This window comes from Myodes glareolus, chromosome 1 (genome assembly GCF_982192425.1).
Source record: "Myodes glareolus chromosome 1, mMyoGla1.1, whole genome shotgun sequence".
Lineage (NCBI taxonomy): Eukaryota > Metazoa > Chordata > Mammalia > Rodentia > Cricetidae > Myodes > Myodes glareolus.
In genome coordinates this window covers 26,235,287-26,255,240 of record NC_142026.1, presented here as the reverse complement: position 1 = coordinate 26,255,240, position 19,954 = coordinate 26,235,287, and the positions used below count along the sequence as shown (strand labels likewise).

At 42.5% G+C, this 19,954-nt stretch overlaps 1 protein-coding gene across 4 annotated transcripts in view; it reads left to right on the top strand.

Annotated features, from left to right (window-relative positions):
* Pid1 (phosphotyrosine interaction domain containing 1) overlaps positions 1 to 19,954 on the top strand; it is a 227,200-nt gene that overhangs the window by 99,981 nt on the left and 107,265 nt on the right. For all 4 annotated transcript variants that reach the window (XM_048459076.3, XM_048459078.3, XM_048459079.3 and 1 more), the window contains one exon: positions 11,351 to 11,497. In XM_048459076.3, coding sequence (XP_048315033.3) covers positions 11,351 to 11,497 — 147 coding nt within the window. The remainder of the gene's footprint in view (positions 1 to 11,350; positions 11,498 to 19,954) is intronic.

The window sequence follows — 19,954 nt, the reverse complement described above, 5'->3', positions numbered from 1 at the left end:
TTCCTTTCATGCATATGCTGATCAGCTCTCAGCTGAATATTTAAGAGGGTCCCCACAAGCCTTACAGAAACATTTCTCTCCGTGCGCTTCTCTTCTTTGTTTCCCCAGGTTTGACCTCTGTCTCCGTAGCCAGAGGGATGCTGAGCGCTGGACTCTGACTGTTCTTGTCCTCGCTGCACTGTGGCCCACAAAAGCCTGCAAGGCAGTAAGCTGGCCAGTAGTATGACCTGTGTCACTGGGTTGTATCTCCTAGGGCTCGCCTCCTTCCTTGACAGTAAAGTCTGCAAGGCGATAAACTGGCCAGTAGTGTGACCTGCGTCACTGGGTTGTATCTCTAGAGGGATCACTCACTCCGTTGACAGATGGCAACTGCCTCATAGATTGTTGCTTCATCCTTTTCAAAGTTGTCTTGTTACTTTAAGTGAGGGTTGCTCTCATTCCTGTTAATCCATGCTACTTGAAAGCAGAACTAAAAGCACAGAGCTTACCTAGTTGTCTTAGGGTTTCTATTGCTGTGAAGAGACACCATGACCACAACAACTCTTGGAAAGGAAAAGCATTCAATTGGAGTGGCTTTCATTTTCAGAAGCTTATCTCCTTATCATCATGGTATGACATGTTGGCGTGCAGGCAGACGGTGCTGGAGAAGGAGCTGAGAGTGGAGAAGAAGCTACATCTTGATCCACAAGTGATAGGAAGTGAACTGAGACACTTCACAGCAACCCACCCCTGTTTGTTTTATTACTTCTTTTGAGAGTTCTAAATCCCCCCACACACCCTGCCATTTTACAACTGGATCCAGGTTTCAGTTTTTTAAGCACAAACAAGTTTCAGTTCCTTAAACAAAGGGACATGTATCAACAAACACCCTTACATTCGGGGATGAAAGAGAGAATATGTACAGCCCCACAATGTCTGAAGGACAAAAATCCTGCAACCCCACCCTCACTGCCTATTCTGAGTCATGTTTGGACTTGCCCAGACTTGCTCAAGTATGCCCAAAAATGATAAAATTGAGCCTCATCCAGCTAAAAGTATACTACCGTAACTGCTGCTTGCTTGACCAATTATGTTTGAGATGACCTGACAGTTCCTGAAGTCCCTCTAGCTGTGCTTAAAAGAAACCTTCATGCTCCTCTCAGGGTTGTGGCCATTTTGTACAGCTGTTTGACCCCACATGCTGGTATAGCAATAAATACTCCTTGTTCTTGCATGCTATTTGAGTCTGGGGTCATCCTTCAGCGTCTTCTTGTACCCTTAGATTTTATATTTTCCACTCAGATCCTCTTTATTAAATTTTCATAATTTAAACATAACAATTTAATTCAGCCATGCTTGAGCTTTCCTTTATGAGAGGGTAAAAATTTATTCTGTGTTCCTGGTGTTTGTCATTTTTACACTTGCAATTGCAAATCCAAGTGCTTTTAAGGGTCAACCAAGTAATGGATAGGAGTGAATTGAGGAAGACATAAAATAACTATTAAAAAGCCACTGGTACTTACTCAGGAAAAGAAATCTTGCCTTGGAGGTAAGGAGAGACTGTGGTCAATTACAGAAGAAAGCCCTGGGTCAGTAGATGGAAAGGCAACAGCCAAAAAGAGCTAATTATTGCCTTATGGGAATGCATGTTGTTTTGCAGATCTGTTGATTTTTTTAAGAAAAGTAGAAAGCAGATTTTAATTATATATCTAACAGTTTTTGAGTAGCTTCAGATTTTAATCACAATGCAATCTTTGATTCAAATAGCATATAACCTGCAGGCCAAAGACGCCTCTCAAATAATAGCTTACAACCCATGCTTAACAGTAGAAGAACTGCTCACAATTAGAAGACTAGAAAACTAACTTTCACTCATAGAGAAAAAGTTTAGAAGGGAACGGAAATGACTTAGGAACACAGCATTTTTTTTTTTTTTTGCTACTGATCTGAAAGATCCATACATACAGTGACACATATGCTCATACACATGGTAGACTCTCCTTATCTCTGGTGTCACTCTGTGTTGCTTCAGTCATTCACAGAAATTGTCGTGTATGTTGCTGTGACGACAAAAATATCTGATCAAAGCAACTGACGGAAGACAGGGCTTTTCTCTTGGATCACAGTTCAAGGTACAGTGTGTCATGTCAGCAGGACCTTGAAGTGGGGTCACATTGAGTCTTCGGTCTGGAATCAGAGTACCATGATTGTGCCCAGGCCTTCTGGTCCACTTCCTGTAGCCCAGGGAATGGTGCCACTCATTGTTAGAGTGGGTCATTACTTGTCAGTTAAACTAATTAACATAATTTTTTATGCACATGCCCAGGGACTAGCTAATCTCTCACAGCATAGCATAGGTCTTTAGGTCAGTGGTTCTCAATTTGTGGGTCCCGATCACAAAAGATCATTGGGAAACATAGATATTTACATTATGATTCATAACAGTACCAAATTTTAGTTTTGAAGTAGCAACAAAAAATAATTTCAGGGTTGGGGGTCATCACAACATGAAGAACTGTATTTAAGGGTCACAGCATTGCAAAGGTTGAGTACCACTGCTCTAGATGATTCCAGAACCTGTCAGATTAGTAATTAATACTATCACAGACAGTCAACAAAAGACCAAACATATTAACTGGGAAATTCCAGAAGTAAAGAATAGATCAATTTTCACTCGTGTTTTTGCTGAGAGGCATGGTGGACTCTTAGTACGTGCATGACTGTGAACTGGCCTTTTGTGCTCTGTATACATACAGTGCACACTACCCAACTGTTAGTCATTTGTGGTCACCTTGATCTTCAGTTTGACTGCAGGGGTGTGGCAATCCTCTGATTGGCCATAGTCCCTCAGTTCAGCAGTCATGGTACTGGTAGCTCAGACCCACTGAGGAGAGAGACAAGAGTGTTTCCAGTTAGTAGAAAGAGAAGAGTTCTTTGAGATTATAACATCTTGTCATAACCTTTCCTTTGTGTTAATTAGGAAGTTTAATCTCTTACTGTTCCAGTTTACAAATTAACTTCATGTATGTATGTGAAAGAAAATCCAGTTTATCCAGGATTCAATTCCATCCGCAGCTTCATTCATCTACTAGGAATCTTGGAATGTATACCCTCCTGTGAATAAGGAAGGTCTAATCTAAGAATTCAAACATAATTTAATTAATATTCTAACACATGTATACATATGTGTGCATGTGTGGGTATATGTTTTTTTATATACACACACTTGACATGGGTACATACAGTCATGTGTTCCCTGAGTGAGGGAGTCTCTTCTTGCTTAGAGTTTTTTCATGGCCTTGCTGGCTGGGCATGTAGATATTAATGTGTTTCTCACATGTACTTTCCTGAGTGAGTCCGTGATGTTGGAAAAAATAAAAATGCTTCTCCAGTCCAACCTGTGAATACATTTGGATGTATAAACACAACTATTTTCAGTTAGTTTATTGGTAACCCATCTTTAATAAACACAGACAGGCTTTCAGACACAGGGGTGTTTAGGTGGCCACTTTGAAAGTGAAGCCGGAGCTGTTTTGAGTAAGACATGCAATGGGAATGATTGACATACAGCATGAGATTAAATGTCAGTGTTGCGTAGGTCTTTCTTTTCTTAAAACAATAGTCTGACAGCCTATATTAAAACACTAGTTCTCGCAGTCGAATGGCCCTTTTCGTCTCCTAGATTAGGGGAGGTTTTCCAATCTGGATTCCTTTTCAAAATGAGCAAATTAAATGGACAGACAGAACCCTTTGCATTCAAAATATTTAAATAAAACTACAATTTAGTTAAGTAAAAACTTCCTTTATTTGCTCTTCATTAGCCCCAATTATGTATAGATTATTTGCTATTTATTTAAAAAGCTGTTTTGCTTTTAGGCTTTTCCTATGAACTGCAAGAACAAAATATTTGGAAATTGAAATTTTGAAATTCTTGCAAAATAGGCAGAACATCTTAAAAAAGTGTTCAAAGGGCTCTCACTGTGATTTCTTTTCTCTTATTTGTGGTCTGAATAGATTTTATCTAAAGGGACGCAGGAGGGAGCCACCCAGGAGCGTCATTCTTCTCATGAGTGCTTTTGGCTGCAGTTCCAAGGACCGAGGATTTCAAGTACTTGTACAAATTAGCATTTGTTCAGAATATTGAAGTTGCCCATTTCTCTGATCTCCCCACTTGTTCCTTCTGGTCCTCTTCAGAACCTTTAGCACTTCAGAAGCTTGATTAGGGCACTACTAGATTAGTGATGCCGAAGTTGCAGCAGACTGCTAAGAGGCATCGAGAGGTAAGGCGAGGGCATTATCAACATCAGGACTTCATCCTAATTTGAGGATAGAGCTTTCAGGAATCTCATGAAAAAGGGGATAGGATTTGTCTTCTGGAGATGCTTTTTGTTTTAGGTACAGAATCAATACAAAGGTGAGACACATCCAATTTGAATTGGTAAAATATGTAAATCCCTGCCGGCAAAATTGTGAGAGATTAATGTCTGAATGGGAGCAGAGAACGATGCCAACTGTAAAATTATACAGGGCACAGCGATTGCCCCATCCGCATAATGGGGTTTGATTTAGAGGCTCTATTTCGGGAACACACATAAAGCACCAAATGCAGAAAACTGAGCTCAGCCTCATTTGTCCAGGGCAGTGCCCTAATTTCCCCCATTATTCTCTTCCCCTTATGAATGAATGACACATTTTCTTTATGGAGCTCTGGGCAGCTTCGGTTAAGAGACAGCAGCCTTTCCAGGCTCCAGGCTGCTGTTCCTCTTGCCTTGCCTTTAGATAATGCTGCTGGATCATGTACTTCGAAGTTGCATTATCCTCATTGCGCCTGGTTAGCTGTGCGATGAGCCAGTGGGATATCCTTTCCTGCCGTGTCTGGGTCTAGCATTCAAAAGTTGGCGGATTAGGGGACACTGAGTCTCAGGTGGGGGACAAGGCCATGGAGTTCTGAAAGAGCTGGGGATCATGCTTGGGTCTTTGTAATGTGGTAAAGTCCTTGTCATCAATCCACTGTCGTAGCTGTTACACTATGTGGCCATCACTCGAGACCTGGAGATTATCTTACTGTGGCATGGTTCTGAGAACTTCATTCGAGACACAACCTTTGCATTATAAGACCTATTTTGTGTCCTGGCTGCTTAGAGACTTTGTACTTGGGAAGTAATTTTAACAAGAATTTTTTGTGACCTCTATGGATATAGGTATGTAAAATAGGCACGGAAGTCAACTGGTTGCTGGTAAAGCATAAAGATCATTTTGAAATAATTCCCTGGCAAACACAAAAATTTTCTATTCATTAAAGATGGAAACAATTCATACAATAACGAAGTAGGCATGCATATTTATTTTTAAGAAGCAGATATATCTTGACTGAATGTGTGATATTGAAGGCAGAGTGGCTTCAACATTTCTCAGCGTTGCTTGGTGTTTCAATTTTATAATTGCCAATGTTGAGAATGCTGTTTTTCATAAACATGTAGTACAAAATGGCAGAAATGCGTTTAAGGACATTTTAGAAATTGTTGAAAATTCTGTTCTTGTTACAAATCAGCAACCCAAGCATTAATTCTAAAAGCAAATATTCTAGTACTAACGTGCTAAATGCTGAGAAGTGATTATAGGTAGGAGAATATTAGAAGTTGTGCAGACTACTGTATCTCTATGAGAACAGAAAACTTTGACTGTACATCACAAATACTAATACTAAATATGTCTGAGAGTCTCTAGTGTGAGCCCAGGTGTTTTGGGCAGTGCTACACAATGTGAAGGTTTGTGCAGGGCAAAGGGTACATGCTGTGTGTTTAGAACCAAGGCATAATGAAATTGTGTTTCACATAGTAGACTGCTACCAGAGACACTCACATTTCATTATATCTTTGATTTTTAATTAGGTTTTGATCATTGCACATTTGTAAGCTTTTGACTATTGCTACTTCTGGTGAATCCCACATTCAGTTACCTGACCTGAAATGAGGTCGCAACTCAGTTTTTGAGTTGTGAGTGGGTGCTTTATCATGGCGCCTTGACTATACAAGGAAGTAGGGTATGAGATTCTTTTTTTTTTCTTACATATAGCATGTTTGTGTTTCGATGGTTTATAAATGTAATCTCATACTGGCTTTGCTAGGGGTTGCATTTTGCTATCAAGGATATATTTGTTTTGTTACAAAATAGTTTATGGTGGGTTATTTTGTTTGCAAGGAATTGGTATCTGGCTTAAGCTCACTAAAGCAGGAAAAGGAATGTATTAATTCATACTATAAGAGCATCAGACACATCTGGAGCCAGGAGATGAAGGATGCCAAGGGGCTGTCTCTCCACATCACAGATTCTCTGTTCTCTATGACTTTTCAGTCTAAGACTGGCCTCGAAGGATAAGGTTACATTGCCAGTCTAGCAGCCATTTTTGTTAATCTCTTAGAAGAAATACAGCCAACCTTGAGTTTCCTATAAATCAAGCCTTTTAGATATGGATGTGTGGTACTCAGTCAGCCTATGGCAGGCACATTTTCCTAAACCCAGGGTATAAATGTTTGTGAAGTTTCCCCTAGGAATGGAGCAGCCGAGTGCTCTTACGCAGAAATAGCTCCTATGCTTGCAGTCAGGTACCTAAGACTTAAAATAGCAAGGTCAAAGTTAGACTTAATGTTAATTTACCAAAAGAGATGAACCTCAGCAGATACAACAGCTCATCAAGCATCTACATTATTTCCCCTCTTTATTGTCATCTTTTTCCATAGGAGGCAAAGAGGACAAAACTATTAGGAGACAGAATTTCTACTCTAAGAATCATTTTCTCTATTTCATTTTATTACCTTAGCTTTTTCGATCTGTCCTGAAGAGGTCACCCAGGCCTGTGATTTGTCCTGTGATTTGAGTCTCTACAAACTGCCAGGAGCCTCCAAGCAGAGACTGACATTTTATTTCTTCTCCTGGTGTGCTGACCCCGTATTCATCTGAGCACAGTTATTCAGGAGGGGTGTGTGGTATGGATCCGTGTGTAATGGTTTGACCTGAGCCTTGCTGGCTACGTCCGCTCCGACTGAAGAGTTAGGGGGCTGAGGTTCCACAGCACAGTGTGCTGAAGTTATTTTCTTACTCCGAACGTTGTCTTTCCTACCTTAATGTATGTTTGAAGTTTTTATTTATGCATGTGTATCAAATGAGTGCAGGTGCCACAGAGGCCACTGAGGTCTTAGATTATCTGGGGCTGAGTTACAGGTGGTTGTGAACCATGATGTGTGGGCTAAGAGCTGAACGTGGGTCCTCTGGAAGACCAGCAAGCTCGAGACCCTGGCTTCAATCTCCAGCATCCCAAAATAATGATAATAAAACTTGGGTGGTGTGTGTGTGTGTGTGTGTGTGTGTGTGTGTGTGTGTGTGTGTGTGTGTCTGTGTGTGTCTCTGTGTGTATGTGTGTGAATTCTCTGGTTTGGTGGGGCATTTGCAAGCACTCTAAACCACCTAGCCATCTCTCCAGCCCTTGGATTTTTTTTTTACCTGTTCATTTCTTTTATTTTGCTCTCTTGCCAGTTAGTCACAGGTAAGCACAGGGGCCTGCTGGCAACCTCTAACCTCCTGTGTGCTGTGATTGAGCCTATAGCTGCGGGATTTGGTCCTTTGATGATGGAAGCAGTGACCTGACCACAATTTCAGTTGTTCTAGGTCGTGTGACAGTCTTACCTTTCTGAAAAGGAACCCACAGTTAGAGTCATTTTAGGAACTCCCTGTGCGTGAGGAGTCAGAATGTGACTCTCTGGACCAGTGGCTTCTGGGAGCTCCTGGACGCTCACTGCTCCATGGCAAAAGAGGTTGACAGCGACAGACCCCCCCCCCCCCCCACTGGACACTTGATCTTTGGAGTCTCTTCTATTTATTTTCCCCATCTTTCCACCCTAGTTTCTTTCTCACAAGCAGTTTCTTTTTCTGATTGCATTCTCTTGCTCAGTGACCCCAGGGCGATCTCCAGAAGACTTGCACCACACTGCAGCCCCAAACACTACACTTCCAGTGGGCAGAAATCATCAAGTAGGAGCCATACAGAGGCTTTCAGCTTAACGTGAAAACTTCTTCCTCCCCTCCCCTCTCTTCCCCTCTTCTCCCCTCCCATCTGTCTAACACTCTAGGTAATGTAAGGACAAGCCTCTTCTCCATTTAAAACTATATCAGAACTGGTCATTTGGAGACACAGAACTAGTAGAATATACAGATCCTCCATGGAGGAATTTGCATGTGCAGTCATGGCGCTGGCTAGGCAAGCCAGAAGTTGAGACTGTAAGGCAGGCTGCCAGGAAGAAGAGGCTCGGACTCCCGGACTTGGGGCTAGTCCACAGTGGAAGTATTCTTTCTCATCGGAGAAGCCTGAGCTCAACTCTTAAAAGTCTTTTAGTAGATAACCCCACCTGGGTTATCTAGAACAGTCTCCCTTACTTCAAACCTCCAGTCCTGTCTGCAAAACACTACCACAGCAACACCCTGGTGAATGTCAGGCTCAATAACTGGGCACTGTGGTCTAGACAGTGGTCACATGTATGTGCCCACCAGAGTCCTCATTTGATGACTCCTAAAATACATACTTCAACATGCTATGAATTCCCAAACCTTTGTACCTTTACGTGAGTTATATGATATAGTTAAAGAACTGTTTGGTACAGTTTATTCTTAATACATAAATAAAATAATAGGAGGTCCTGGAAAGATAACTTGGATGAGATAGCAAGATTAGTCTATGACCTCTGATTTAGAGGTCATTGCTTTAAATCTGTGTTTGCATTTTCCTTTCATCCATCAGTTTCCCTACCTTCCAGAATGTTCCTTGGATCTCTGTGCTTAGTGAGGCACCATTTTCAGTGCCTCTGCTAGTTCATGGGATTAAAGAACTTGGGCATCTGTGGTTCTTATGTTTTGATAATCAAAACAAGTACAAGATTTTATAGAGATGATAAGGTGTGGTGAATGACAAAGACAATAAAGGAAGGGGAGGGGAGAGACAGTGCCGAACATTTGTGTGCTCAGCTATCTACATAATATGCAGGCTCCAGTGCAAAATGCAGATTCAGTGTCTCCTAATCAGAGCATAGGAAAAACACATAAAGCTCTCTGCTTGGCTCATGAATCTCTTTCTGGGAACGTCCTAGTGGTTTCTTGTCATTGTTTACTATTTAATTCTGCTCCAAGGAAAGACAAAAAGAACAGAAGTGCTAGATGACTGGCCTGGGCCTCTGTGATGCAATGCTCACCTTCAGTGCAAAGGTAGGAGTAGGGAAACAGCCTGTACACTGTTGACGTTTCTTAGTTGAGCCTGTGGTTTGCTTTTATTCAAAGGGTGAAGGTGCTGCATGATGCTGCCCTGCCCATTTGGATTTTATTTCTTGATAAATGCATATCATGCTTTGCCTTGGGCCAGGTAATGAGCAGGGAAGGACCACAGAAGGCAGTGACTGTGACTGCTCCACCTCCCCCCTTCTTCCTCTGCTGTTATTGCAATGTAGGCTGTTGCCTGATATAATGAAGCAGTGCCTGGGAAAGCATAGGTGAAGACTCTTGATGGCTTGTGTTTCTGGAACACAACTGACTTCAAAGACACTTGAAGACTTGAAGACAATTCTGACTCCTAAGGGTAGCGTCTTGGGCTGTCTGTATCTCTGCTTCCTTGGTCATAAGTTTAATTTCTTATACTTATTTTATACTCATCTTGACTCTTGAAACATTCCAGGTATCTGGTCCCAACAGAATTCTTAGTCATGGGCCATGACTGACACAAGTGATAAGCGAGGATTGAGGAGGTCCATGATATTAGTGTCTCCTGAATGACCGTGCTCACCCCTGCCATGGGTGTCACTTGAAAAACATAAATCCAAGGATGCAGTTGTTGAGAATTTTGAAACAAAAATACTAACCCAAGCAAGAATTCCTGTGAGGGTGTAACTCTCTTGAGCATGGAATTCTGTGTTTTCTGCAGGTTGCATGCCCATGGAGTTAGAGGTGTGTATGTGTGTGTACATGTGTGTTTACACTTTTAGATAATACTGGTTGTAAGGATACATGGTTTTTATAAAAGCAAAGAAGCCAGCTTTCAAGATACCTTGGGTGGAAGTGCATGTTTAAAGGTTCCAGGACACATGTATCTCTGGTGTATTCTCAAACACTAAAGAGGCCAAGGAGGCTGGATCCATAATTGAAAACCTGAAAGTGAGAGATGAAACCAGAGGGACAGTGTGGATAACTTCAGCAGCTAAATAAGGCCTTTTTTTTTTTTAAATGAAGAAATGAGGATGCTTGGGAGAGTTTTAGTAAAGGCATGGCATGCTGTACCATAGATGGAGTTTAGAAGAATCGCTCTGTCTTCTGTGTGGTGATACTTTATATAGGGAGAATGTTGGGAGTGAAGGAAACACGTTGGAAGCTGTGACAATGGTCTAAATGAAGATAAAACCTGGGGTTGGGTGGTTAGGTTTACTTCCAGTTTGACAGGATCTAAAGTCACCTGGGAGGAGGGAAGTTCAGCTGAAGAGGTACCTCAACCATACTGGTCTGTGGTCGTACCTGTGAGAAATGGTCTTGAACAACGAATGATTGGTGTGGGTGGCACCATTCCCAGGTAACTGGATTTGAAAAAGGCAGTGAGTAAGCCAGTCAGAAACATTCCTCTGTGGTCACTGCCTACAGATTCCTGTTCTAAATTCCTGTCTTGACTTTCCCAAGTGATGGGCCATTACCCGGAAGTGTAGGTTGAAATAAACCTTTTCCTTCTGGAGTTGCTTTTGGTCAGAGCATTTTATCATAGTGACAGAAATGAAGTTAGAACATACATACAGCAAGGATCAAATGCAGCCACACATGGAAAAGTTTTTAAAACTGATGTGTTGGGCTGCCTATGAGTCCTAGAATCCTAGAATCCTAGAATCCTGGCTGGAGAAAGCAGAGAAGAGCCCACTTAGCAGAAAACATCCCAAGGTCCTACAGCCAGCTCAGGAGAGAGGGTGCATGGGCTTCTCCACTGAACGAACCCTCTATTGTTCTTCTCTGAGCACCCTTCCAGATGATGCTGAATCTACACAGATCATGTCTCTAGGAATCCATACACACGATACTTGGAAAATCTTCTCAGATGGTCAAATCCTGGGTGAGGTGATGCCACCATGAACTTGTGTCTTCACGTCTCTAATGGGGACTGTCTATTCTCCACAGCTTCATTTTAGTCCAGTCTTCACAGGATTTTGCCCGCTCCATTGAGTAAACATCTCTTGACCTCACCTACTGCAACAAAAATATTAAGACAAAGCATTCGCTACTAAGTTTGACATGCAATCGAATCAAGATACATATCCAAGTGATTTAACGCTCCTGGTGTGTTTTTCTGTGTTTTCAGCACTTCCAGACCATGCTGAAGTCTAAATTGAATGTCCTAACACTGAAAAAGGAACCGATGCCAGCGGTCATCTTCCATGAACCGGAAGCCATTGAGCTGTGCACCACCACACCGCTGATGAAGACGAGGACTCATAGTGGCTGCAAGGTACTGGACATGGGGCCAACAGTGTTTCTCTTGGTGGGCCAGACACAAGCATGTGTCACATGAGGGTCTTGTTTCTCAGTGGTGTTCCTGCTTCAAGAGCAAATATACTGCATGACTAACAAGCATATTGAGTGGTGTTAGTTTGAACTCACATTCTGGTTTTTCTCTCAATAATAGGAACATTCTTCATCATTTGGGGGATACCCATCAACCGCATAGGTTTTAGTATGTTAAAAAAATAGTATTCTTATTGTTCTTTCAGTGGTTGTAAGGAACTTTAAGTTTCATAAGGTAAATCTTATTTTTTAAGATTATTTTTCCGTGTGTGTGTGTGTGTGTGTATGTGTGTGTCTGTGTATGTGTGTGCATGTGTGCATGTAGATGCTCATGTAACTGGAACAGCAATGGCAGAATCCTCAGAGTTGGACTTTCAGGCAGTCATAAGCTGCCTAGTATGGTACTGGGACCCAAACTCCAGGCTTCTGCAAGAGCAGCCAGTGTTCTTGAGTGTTAAACCATCTCTCCTGTCCACAGGGGCTTTTATCTCTCATGGTAGTTCCTCCTTTTGTATTTACAATCTGAATAAAACATATCTTAAAGAATGAAAATATCCAACCCCCAAACCAAAGCAAAACAATACTTGAAACTTCCCAAGTCTCTTTGGGGGTTATTTTGCATTTTTTCTTTGCTTCCGCTCTCAGATTTTATACTAAATATTCATGCCTCAGAATCTGTTAAAAACAAAAGCACCCTTTTTCATTTATGCAACAACAATCCTGACATGGAAACAAAACTAGAAACAAAATATCCAATTTTGGTAAGTTTTAAATTTTTTTCCCTCATATCCTGTTTTATTTTGCTTGAGTTCGTGAATATAGAAATCAGTTTAGCGATAACAAAGAAAATATGTTCCATGCATTTTTGCCCTCAGGAGCTTGTTTAGGGTGGAGAAAATATAACAAGGAGAAGAGAAAAATGCGTATTTGCTTATGATACCTTTTAAAAAACCTCTTGGATCCACCCTCCTCCTCACTTCCTGTTGCTGGAGAGGCAGGTCAGGTTTCTTGTTGTTGCATAGCTGCGGTCAGGTTGGAACCTGCAGCCATCTAGGGTGACAGTCGTAGCACAAACCCTCACACACCTTTCATTCCACACATACTTACTGCCTGCTCAGAGTCTGCTAGGCTCGGGGCAGAATGTGGACAAGAGCCACTGCGTCTTTATGGAATTTGAGCTGCTCCTTGTGAGTCAAAGGAGGAGAGAATGCATGTGCAAGCCATTGACTGGTGAGAGCCAGTTTGTAGAGAGCTTCTGGGACGCCCCCTTCAGGTTAAAAAAACAAGGAACGCTGAGTCTTCGAAGTGGATGGGGGCTTGTTGTCACTTTGAAGGGAAAGAAATGGGTCAGTGGATTTGGGAGGCTGAGGAAGATTTGAGCGGGGAGGTCAAGCTAAGCATGACCTCCATGCCATGGAGTTTCGATATCGTTCTAAATGTAATGAGGATGTAGGCAAGTAAGTTAAGATTCTGTTTTTTAAAAGGGTATCTTTGATAGGGTTACTCTCCCTTCCAAGAATAGTTGACTAGAGGGAGAGAGTTATAAACTGGCCTTGGGTCTGCCATGTGTAATACTGGTGAAGAGCCTAGGAACTAGAAAAACACTGACATTCGGAAAGTGACTGGAAATAAGTTCATGTGCACCCTTCAGAAGATGCGCTCACATCATCTTGAGTTTGGCTCCTGTTGGAGAAGATGATGGCCTACAGCAAGATGAAGCACGTGGGGACGAATGTAAGGAGCACAGCTTCGTTTGGTGGAGTCCAAAGGGTGTGCTTAAAACGCATGGGAGAGTTCAAAGAAGCTGCAGAATGAAAATGGTGTAGTGGCATGCTCTTTGAATCCCAGGCAGAGGGAGGTAGATCTCTGAGAGTTCAATGCCAGCCTGGTCTACATGGTGAGTTCCGGGACAGCCAGAGCTACATAGTGAGACCCTGGCTCGACAACAAGATAAAGAAGTCATAGCAACCTCATCCACACATAAAAGGGTGTGTGTGTGTGTGTGTGTGTGTGTGTGTGTGTGGCAGGGAAAGAGGGTAATAAGAAGTGGGGGGAGGAAGAGAGAGAAAAGGAGAGACAGGAAAGAAGAAGAGAAGTGGGGTTGTTTTTTAGGGGAATAAAAAATAAAACTGTGAAAACTTCATTTTTTCTGGAGAGTGTATAGAGTCCAGTATTCATCTTTTCCCCACATACACGTACTGCCCTTAATCTGTTCTCATTTGTTTTACTTCGGAAAGGATATTGGGGCAATCTGAGGATCTGGGGAGATGGGCATCTGGTGAGATGAAATGGTAGTTCATGGTTAAAGAACACATGTTTTTGTAGAGATCAGAATTAAGGGACCAGACTTAGGTTTTCAGTGCCCAATTCAGGTGGCCTACAACCACCTGTGATGTTAGCTCTAGGGCAGTGTTTCTCAACCTGTAGGTCATGACCCCTCTGGGGAGGTTGAATGACCCTTTCACAGGGGTTGCATAGCAAATCAGATCTCCTGCATAGCAGATATTTATATTATGATTTATGACAGTAGTAAATTACAGCTATGAAACAGAAACACAGATAATTTTATGGTTGATAAAATTATATTGATAGCTAGCTCTTATATCTTCAGTTAACCCATTTCTACTAATCTGTGTATCACCATGTGGTTGTGGCTTACTGGCAAGGTTCTAGCGCTGTCTGCAGTGGTGCCTACATGGCTTCTCATGACTCCGCTTTCTTTATCCCAGCATTCAGTTTAGTCCCCTGCCCCCATCCCTGCCTAGCTTTACTCTGCCCTATTAAAGGCCAAAGCAGTTTCTTTGTTCATTAACCAATAAAAGCAACACATATACAGAAGGACCTCTCACATCAGAAGAGGATTTCAGGTAAGGATATTACGGGGTATGTGTACTGACAGTGTCCAGGTATCAATGTGTTTGGCCAGCTGGATAAAGGAAAGTTAGCTGTGATTTCAGCTGAATCCAGGAGAAGTTTCTGTAGCCAAGGTGGAAAATATCCCATTAGACCATCAAAGAACTGTGTGAATTCTGCATCCTTAGAAATGGTAGCAATTCAAGGGATAGATATCGGCCCTCCTAGAATCAGGGGTCAGGGCCAGCAGCTCTGCAGGTCCCTGAGCATTTCCATTTTATCTGACTGTTCTGTCCTAAGGAGGAAAGCCCTCAGCAAGTGATTCTCGAACTGAATGCTATTGACTTATTAGCCCTAAATTTTAACTGGAAATATTCTTCAACTGCCTTTTTCCCCCCAGTGACAATGCCATGCTTGTTTTCAAAGTCATATTCCTTTGTTTATTTTCTTAAAGTTTAGATCTTGGAAATTCTGACATTTCTGTTTAAAAATCCCCAAACCTCCCCCTGTCTTCCCCCAGTCATCCTCAAGAACAGAGTCCTCTGTTTCCTCTCTCTTTTCGCCAGTGAGTAACTCAACTCACAAGACGCCAGCTGCAGAAGGAGCTCTCTCTCCGACTCGTGAGTCCTAGGAATAATGAGCATAATGTAACGCTGGCCCAGCTGCAGGGCCAGGGTTTGGGACCCCCTGTCTTTACACAGAACTGCTTCTTCTTCCCTAATAGCTCCCGAGATGGACTTGCATAACTTTTACTTTGGGAAGAAAAAGAGGCAGGAAGAATCAAACGGGAGGGGGAGTTGAGAATGGGTGAAGGTTAGCCTCACTGAGACCTTCGCTCATCTCAGATAGCCCGATTCTCTCTGATCTGTATTCTCAGTGGGTCCTGAGAGATTGCTCTGCCAGGCTATTCATGTTTCAGGCAGCTGGGTCTTTGTGTGTTCTCCTCTATTGCTGTCACTTTTTTTCTTTAGTGGAGTTTTGTTTTTTTCTTCTTTCCTTTCCTTTCCTTCTTTCTTCATTTCTTCTTTCCTTTCTTTCCTTTTTCTTTCTTTTCTTTGTTGTTGTTGTTGTTTTTAACCAGATAGCCTATTGTATCCCCTTAGGACTCGCACCGGAGCTGCTTTGAGCCTCACAGACCTTGTGTAGTTCTGCAGCTGGATGACTTACTTGCTGTGCCTCTCTCTTGCATGATGGGATGCTGGGTGTCTTCACCTTCTACCACACATTTGTTCAATCAGCACACATTGAAAGTTCACTGAATGTGGGAGTCATGGAGAAAGGGATTGTAGGAAATGCAGTGTACAAACAAGCAAAGGGAATACGAGTGTCCAAGTAAGGTAATGTCAAGTATGTTTTTCCTGTTTAGTTTCTTGTAAAAGGTCTTCTTGATCCTCATGGTATGGTGACTGTTTACTTACTTATAGAGAATGTGTACACACGTGTGTATGCAATGCTTGCAGAAGTCAGAGAACAACTTCTTGGGAGTCAGTTTTCTCCTTTCCACTACGTGAGTCCAGGGAACAGAACCCAGGTTGTGTCCGTCTCGGCAGCAGGTGTCATGACCTGCTCAGCTGTTTCGGTATCCCAATCACAGGGACTTTTAGAAATGTGCATGTATATCAGAATTTCCAAGTTCTTTTTCCCAGGAACCAAGCTTTAGGGCTGGAGAGCAGAAGCCTGCGCTCTAGTCTACCATGAAATTTACCTGAAGGTGAGCTGTTTTGTGCTTGAGAATTTTGCCTGCAGAGTGGTGTGACAGGGGTAATATACATGTAAGTAACCTGAGCACTGACTGATTGGCAAGTGACAAAGCAGGGACGAGCCATCTAGGGGGTGGGGGATGCTACAGGGGTCTGGGATTTGCGCACACACTTGTGGGCTCTACGCCTCTGCATGTCCTGGCTTCAAGGGGGTGCTGTCCTACTTGGCACGGACTCACTTCTAGGTCCACTGCCCTCAGTTCCGAAAACTGGAATAAAACAGAGATCATGTTGTTGTGGTGATGATGATGATGATGATGATGATGATGATGATGGTGGTGGTGAGCAGCGATAAAAACACTAATGCGGAATTGTGATCCTGGAGAGCAGCTGTGGGTTAGCACATCTAGTGTGTTTACTGTGTCTATGTGCCTTTCCTGGTACAGAATGGGTTCACCCTCCTGACAACTCAGTGGGTTAAGGGCTGTGTGCACCACCGTATCACAGATGAGCTAGTTGAGGCAAGAAGATATTTCTTATTCTGTCTTTGGCACCCACTGACTAAGTGGCAGAATCTAGGTTTGTCCCAGTGTCTCTAGTAACAGATTCTGGTGCTTCTTCACAACTCGGCTAGCGGCCATACTTCTCCACAGATCTCTTTTGAAACTACTTGACCCTTTGTACATCAAATTTGAAATCACTCCTTTTATATGTAGCTAAGTTTCTACACGACTTAGTGGTCAGAACCAGGGTGAATGTTTATCATGGATACTTTTTCCATTATGTTTACGGAATTACAACTTTAATTATAAAATTTTATCGGGTACTATGTCCAACGATCAAACCATATTCTTTAGCATTTCCGTTCACATAAAAGTAAAAAGTTATTTGATGTGAGCTGTTCTTTGTCTATGTGTTGCTTTTATTGCTTGATGGATAAAGCTGTTTGAGCCAATGGCTTAGCAGAGTAAAGCCAGGTGGGAAATCCAAACAGAGATAAAGGGAGAAAATAGCAACAATGTGAGTGTGCAAGTCGCTCATTAAGCTCTTGATATCATTTTCCGTTCTATCCACATCCAGAAGTAGTAAGGCTGCCTCCTAAGGCAACAGCGCCTCCTGTTTCTGAAGGACTGCCCATACGGTTCTCCAGAACAGCTTGCTACTTCCCACTCCTGCTCACAGTGGAGAGCTGTCTTTCCTCCACATCCTTGTCAGGATCTTTGGCTTTTAGATCAAAACCATTCTAGCTGAAGTGGGGGTCCATCGCATTGCAGTTTGGGCTTACGTTTCTCGTTTCTCAACTGCTAACGTAGTGGGTCAGAGTTTATGGAATTATTCACCACGTCACTATCTTCCATGGAGACGTATTTATTTATATCCCTGCTCCATTTTAAAGTTGGATTATTGGGGCTTTCTTTGTTCATTGAATTTAGTTCTTTATGCATCCATTCTGCACACCAACCCTTTGCAAGAAAAATGTTTTGAAACATTGCTTCTCATTCTGTAGGCTGTCTCTCTACTGCTTGGTTTCTGCACTGTGCTAAGTCAGAGGCCAAAGACACAGGAAGGAAAGCAAATAGAAAGAGTGAGTTATCTGATGATCGTGCTTATCTAAGGGTGCAAAGCTCAGGAATTTATCTTATTTAATTGGCATAGATTTTTTTTTTTTTTTACAAATATCAAATGGCTGCTCCAAACTATCTGGCTTCTGTTCCAGGGTACCTGATACCTTCACACAGACATACATGCAGGCAAAACACCAATGCACATAAAATTTAAAGAAAATAAATAAAAATTTAAAAAAATAAGAAAGCAAGGTAGCAAGTGTTATGTGTCATCTGGATTTATAGGAAGCACAACAGTAATTCAGAATCTTAAATTCAGTTTTCTAAAAAAAAGAGGCATAGCATATACTAAAAAGCAATATGCTTTATTATAAAACACATTATATATAACATGAAATAGTATATTGTAACATAAAACTTACTAGGGAAATGCATACACACATGCATGCATGTATCCGCAAGCTCCACGTGCCCACTGAGCTCCTATCCATCCTTGTGGATGCTCTTTAAAGCCTACTCCGTGGAGCTCCTCTGTTGTTTCTTGGCATTCACAAGTTTGAACTAAAATATCAGCAGTATAGTGTGGGGGGTGGGAATTGAAACATATCTTACCTCACGTGTCTCTAAAGCACTTTAAAATGCTCATGGTTGGTGGTCACTTCAGAGCGCAAGGACTTCTAGAAAGTGCAGGAAGCATCTCAATGGAAGAGATGAAGGTCAAAGTTCAGGAAGGAGGATCACAAGCAGTTAGTGTCATAGAAGCCTTGTTGGAGTTAAGTGTGTCTGCCCCAACTCTGGATTTACCCAGTCTTCTCCCTACACCGACTCCATGCAGCTGAGGTTATGAGGGATGGACAGCCAGCTGGGCCCTCCTCACTAATCTGAATTCGAGTGGTATGTGAGGAAACAGGTGGCTTTTCCCCCATTCTCTTCCCTTCTCACTTCCATACTTCCCACACAGGGAGGGACCTAGCCTTCTTTTTGAAGCTTGAGGAGTGTCCAGCATCCTTTATCTGATTGTCTGTCACAGAGCCACACCAGCAAGTCACTTACGTCTGCTGTCTCGCTGAAATCCGGACATGCCCTATTCTCCTTCCCCCAGGGCACTGAGCTGGCACCGCTGCAGGCCCCACCTAAGGACTTTGATGTCCTCTTCTACTGTGAGGTCAGAAACTCTCAGACAAACCGGTTTTCAACAAAGAGTTAATGATTCATAAGCCATAAGAACATGAATGCCACTTTTCTTGAGATTCTTTGAATTCAAGTGAAGCAGCAATAATCCCTTAGCAATCAAGAAGGATGCGTGTCTTAGGGTTTCTATTGTTGTGATTAAAAAAAACACCATGGCCAAAAGCAACTTGGGAAGGAAAGGGTTTATCTTTCACTTTCAAGTATCAGTCCATCATTGAGGGAAGTCGGGGCAGGAACTCAAGCAGGGCAGAAACCTGGAGGCAAGAACTCAAACAAAGGCCATAGAGGGGTGCTGTTTAGCGGCTTTTCCTCATGGCTTGCCTTCCAGGATTACCTGCCCAGGACTGGCACTGCTCCCAGCGAGCCGGGTCCACCCACGTCAATCACTAATTAAGAAAATGCCCTACAGACTTACTCAGCAGCATCTCACTAGGGCATTTCCTTGAGGTTCCCTCTTCGGAGATGACTCTAACTTGTGTCAACTCAACATCAAACCGGGTAGCTCAACGTGGTTGATTTATAGTTTCACGGGACGCAGCAGAGAGAGACATTTCTGAGCCGGAGGTTTTATTGGCAGTTCCCAAGCCCTGCCGTGTAGCGGTTATGTACAGCAGCCAGTCCAAGCCGTGGAATCCAGCCATTGAACTTGTGATAAGGGCTCCCGACTCGAACTGAAACACGCTGGAAATCGGCGCCACGAGTGGCTGTTTTCTCCATTGGAGCTTTTGTGTTTATGTGACCACGCGTGTATTTAATTAGAGGCATGCCACATGTGGCTCTGCCACATTTTTCTCATTTCAAACGAAAGCTCATTCTTTTTCCTTAACCATTAACACCCATTCGCACACAGGAATTCAGCAATTTCTATTATGTAGATTTTTCCTTTTCAATATCAGCTTCTTATTTGAATATCCAGACAGAATTCGAGGAACATGAAGAATATCTTATTAGTTGCTTTTGTGCCACCGTAAGCAAATACCTTACATAAACAACTCAAGAAGAAGAAAGGTTTATTTTGTTCATGACTGTGTAGGGCTATGTCTGTGGTTGCTTGGCCCCTGTGTAAATGGGCAGAACTCTTGACAGTGGAAC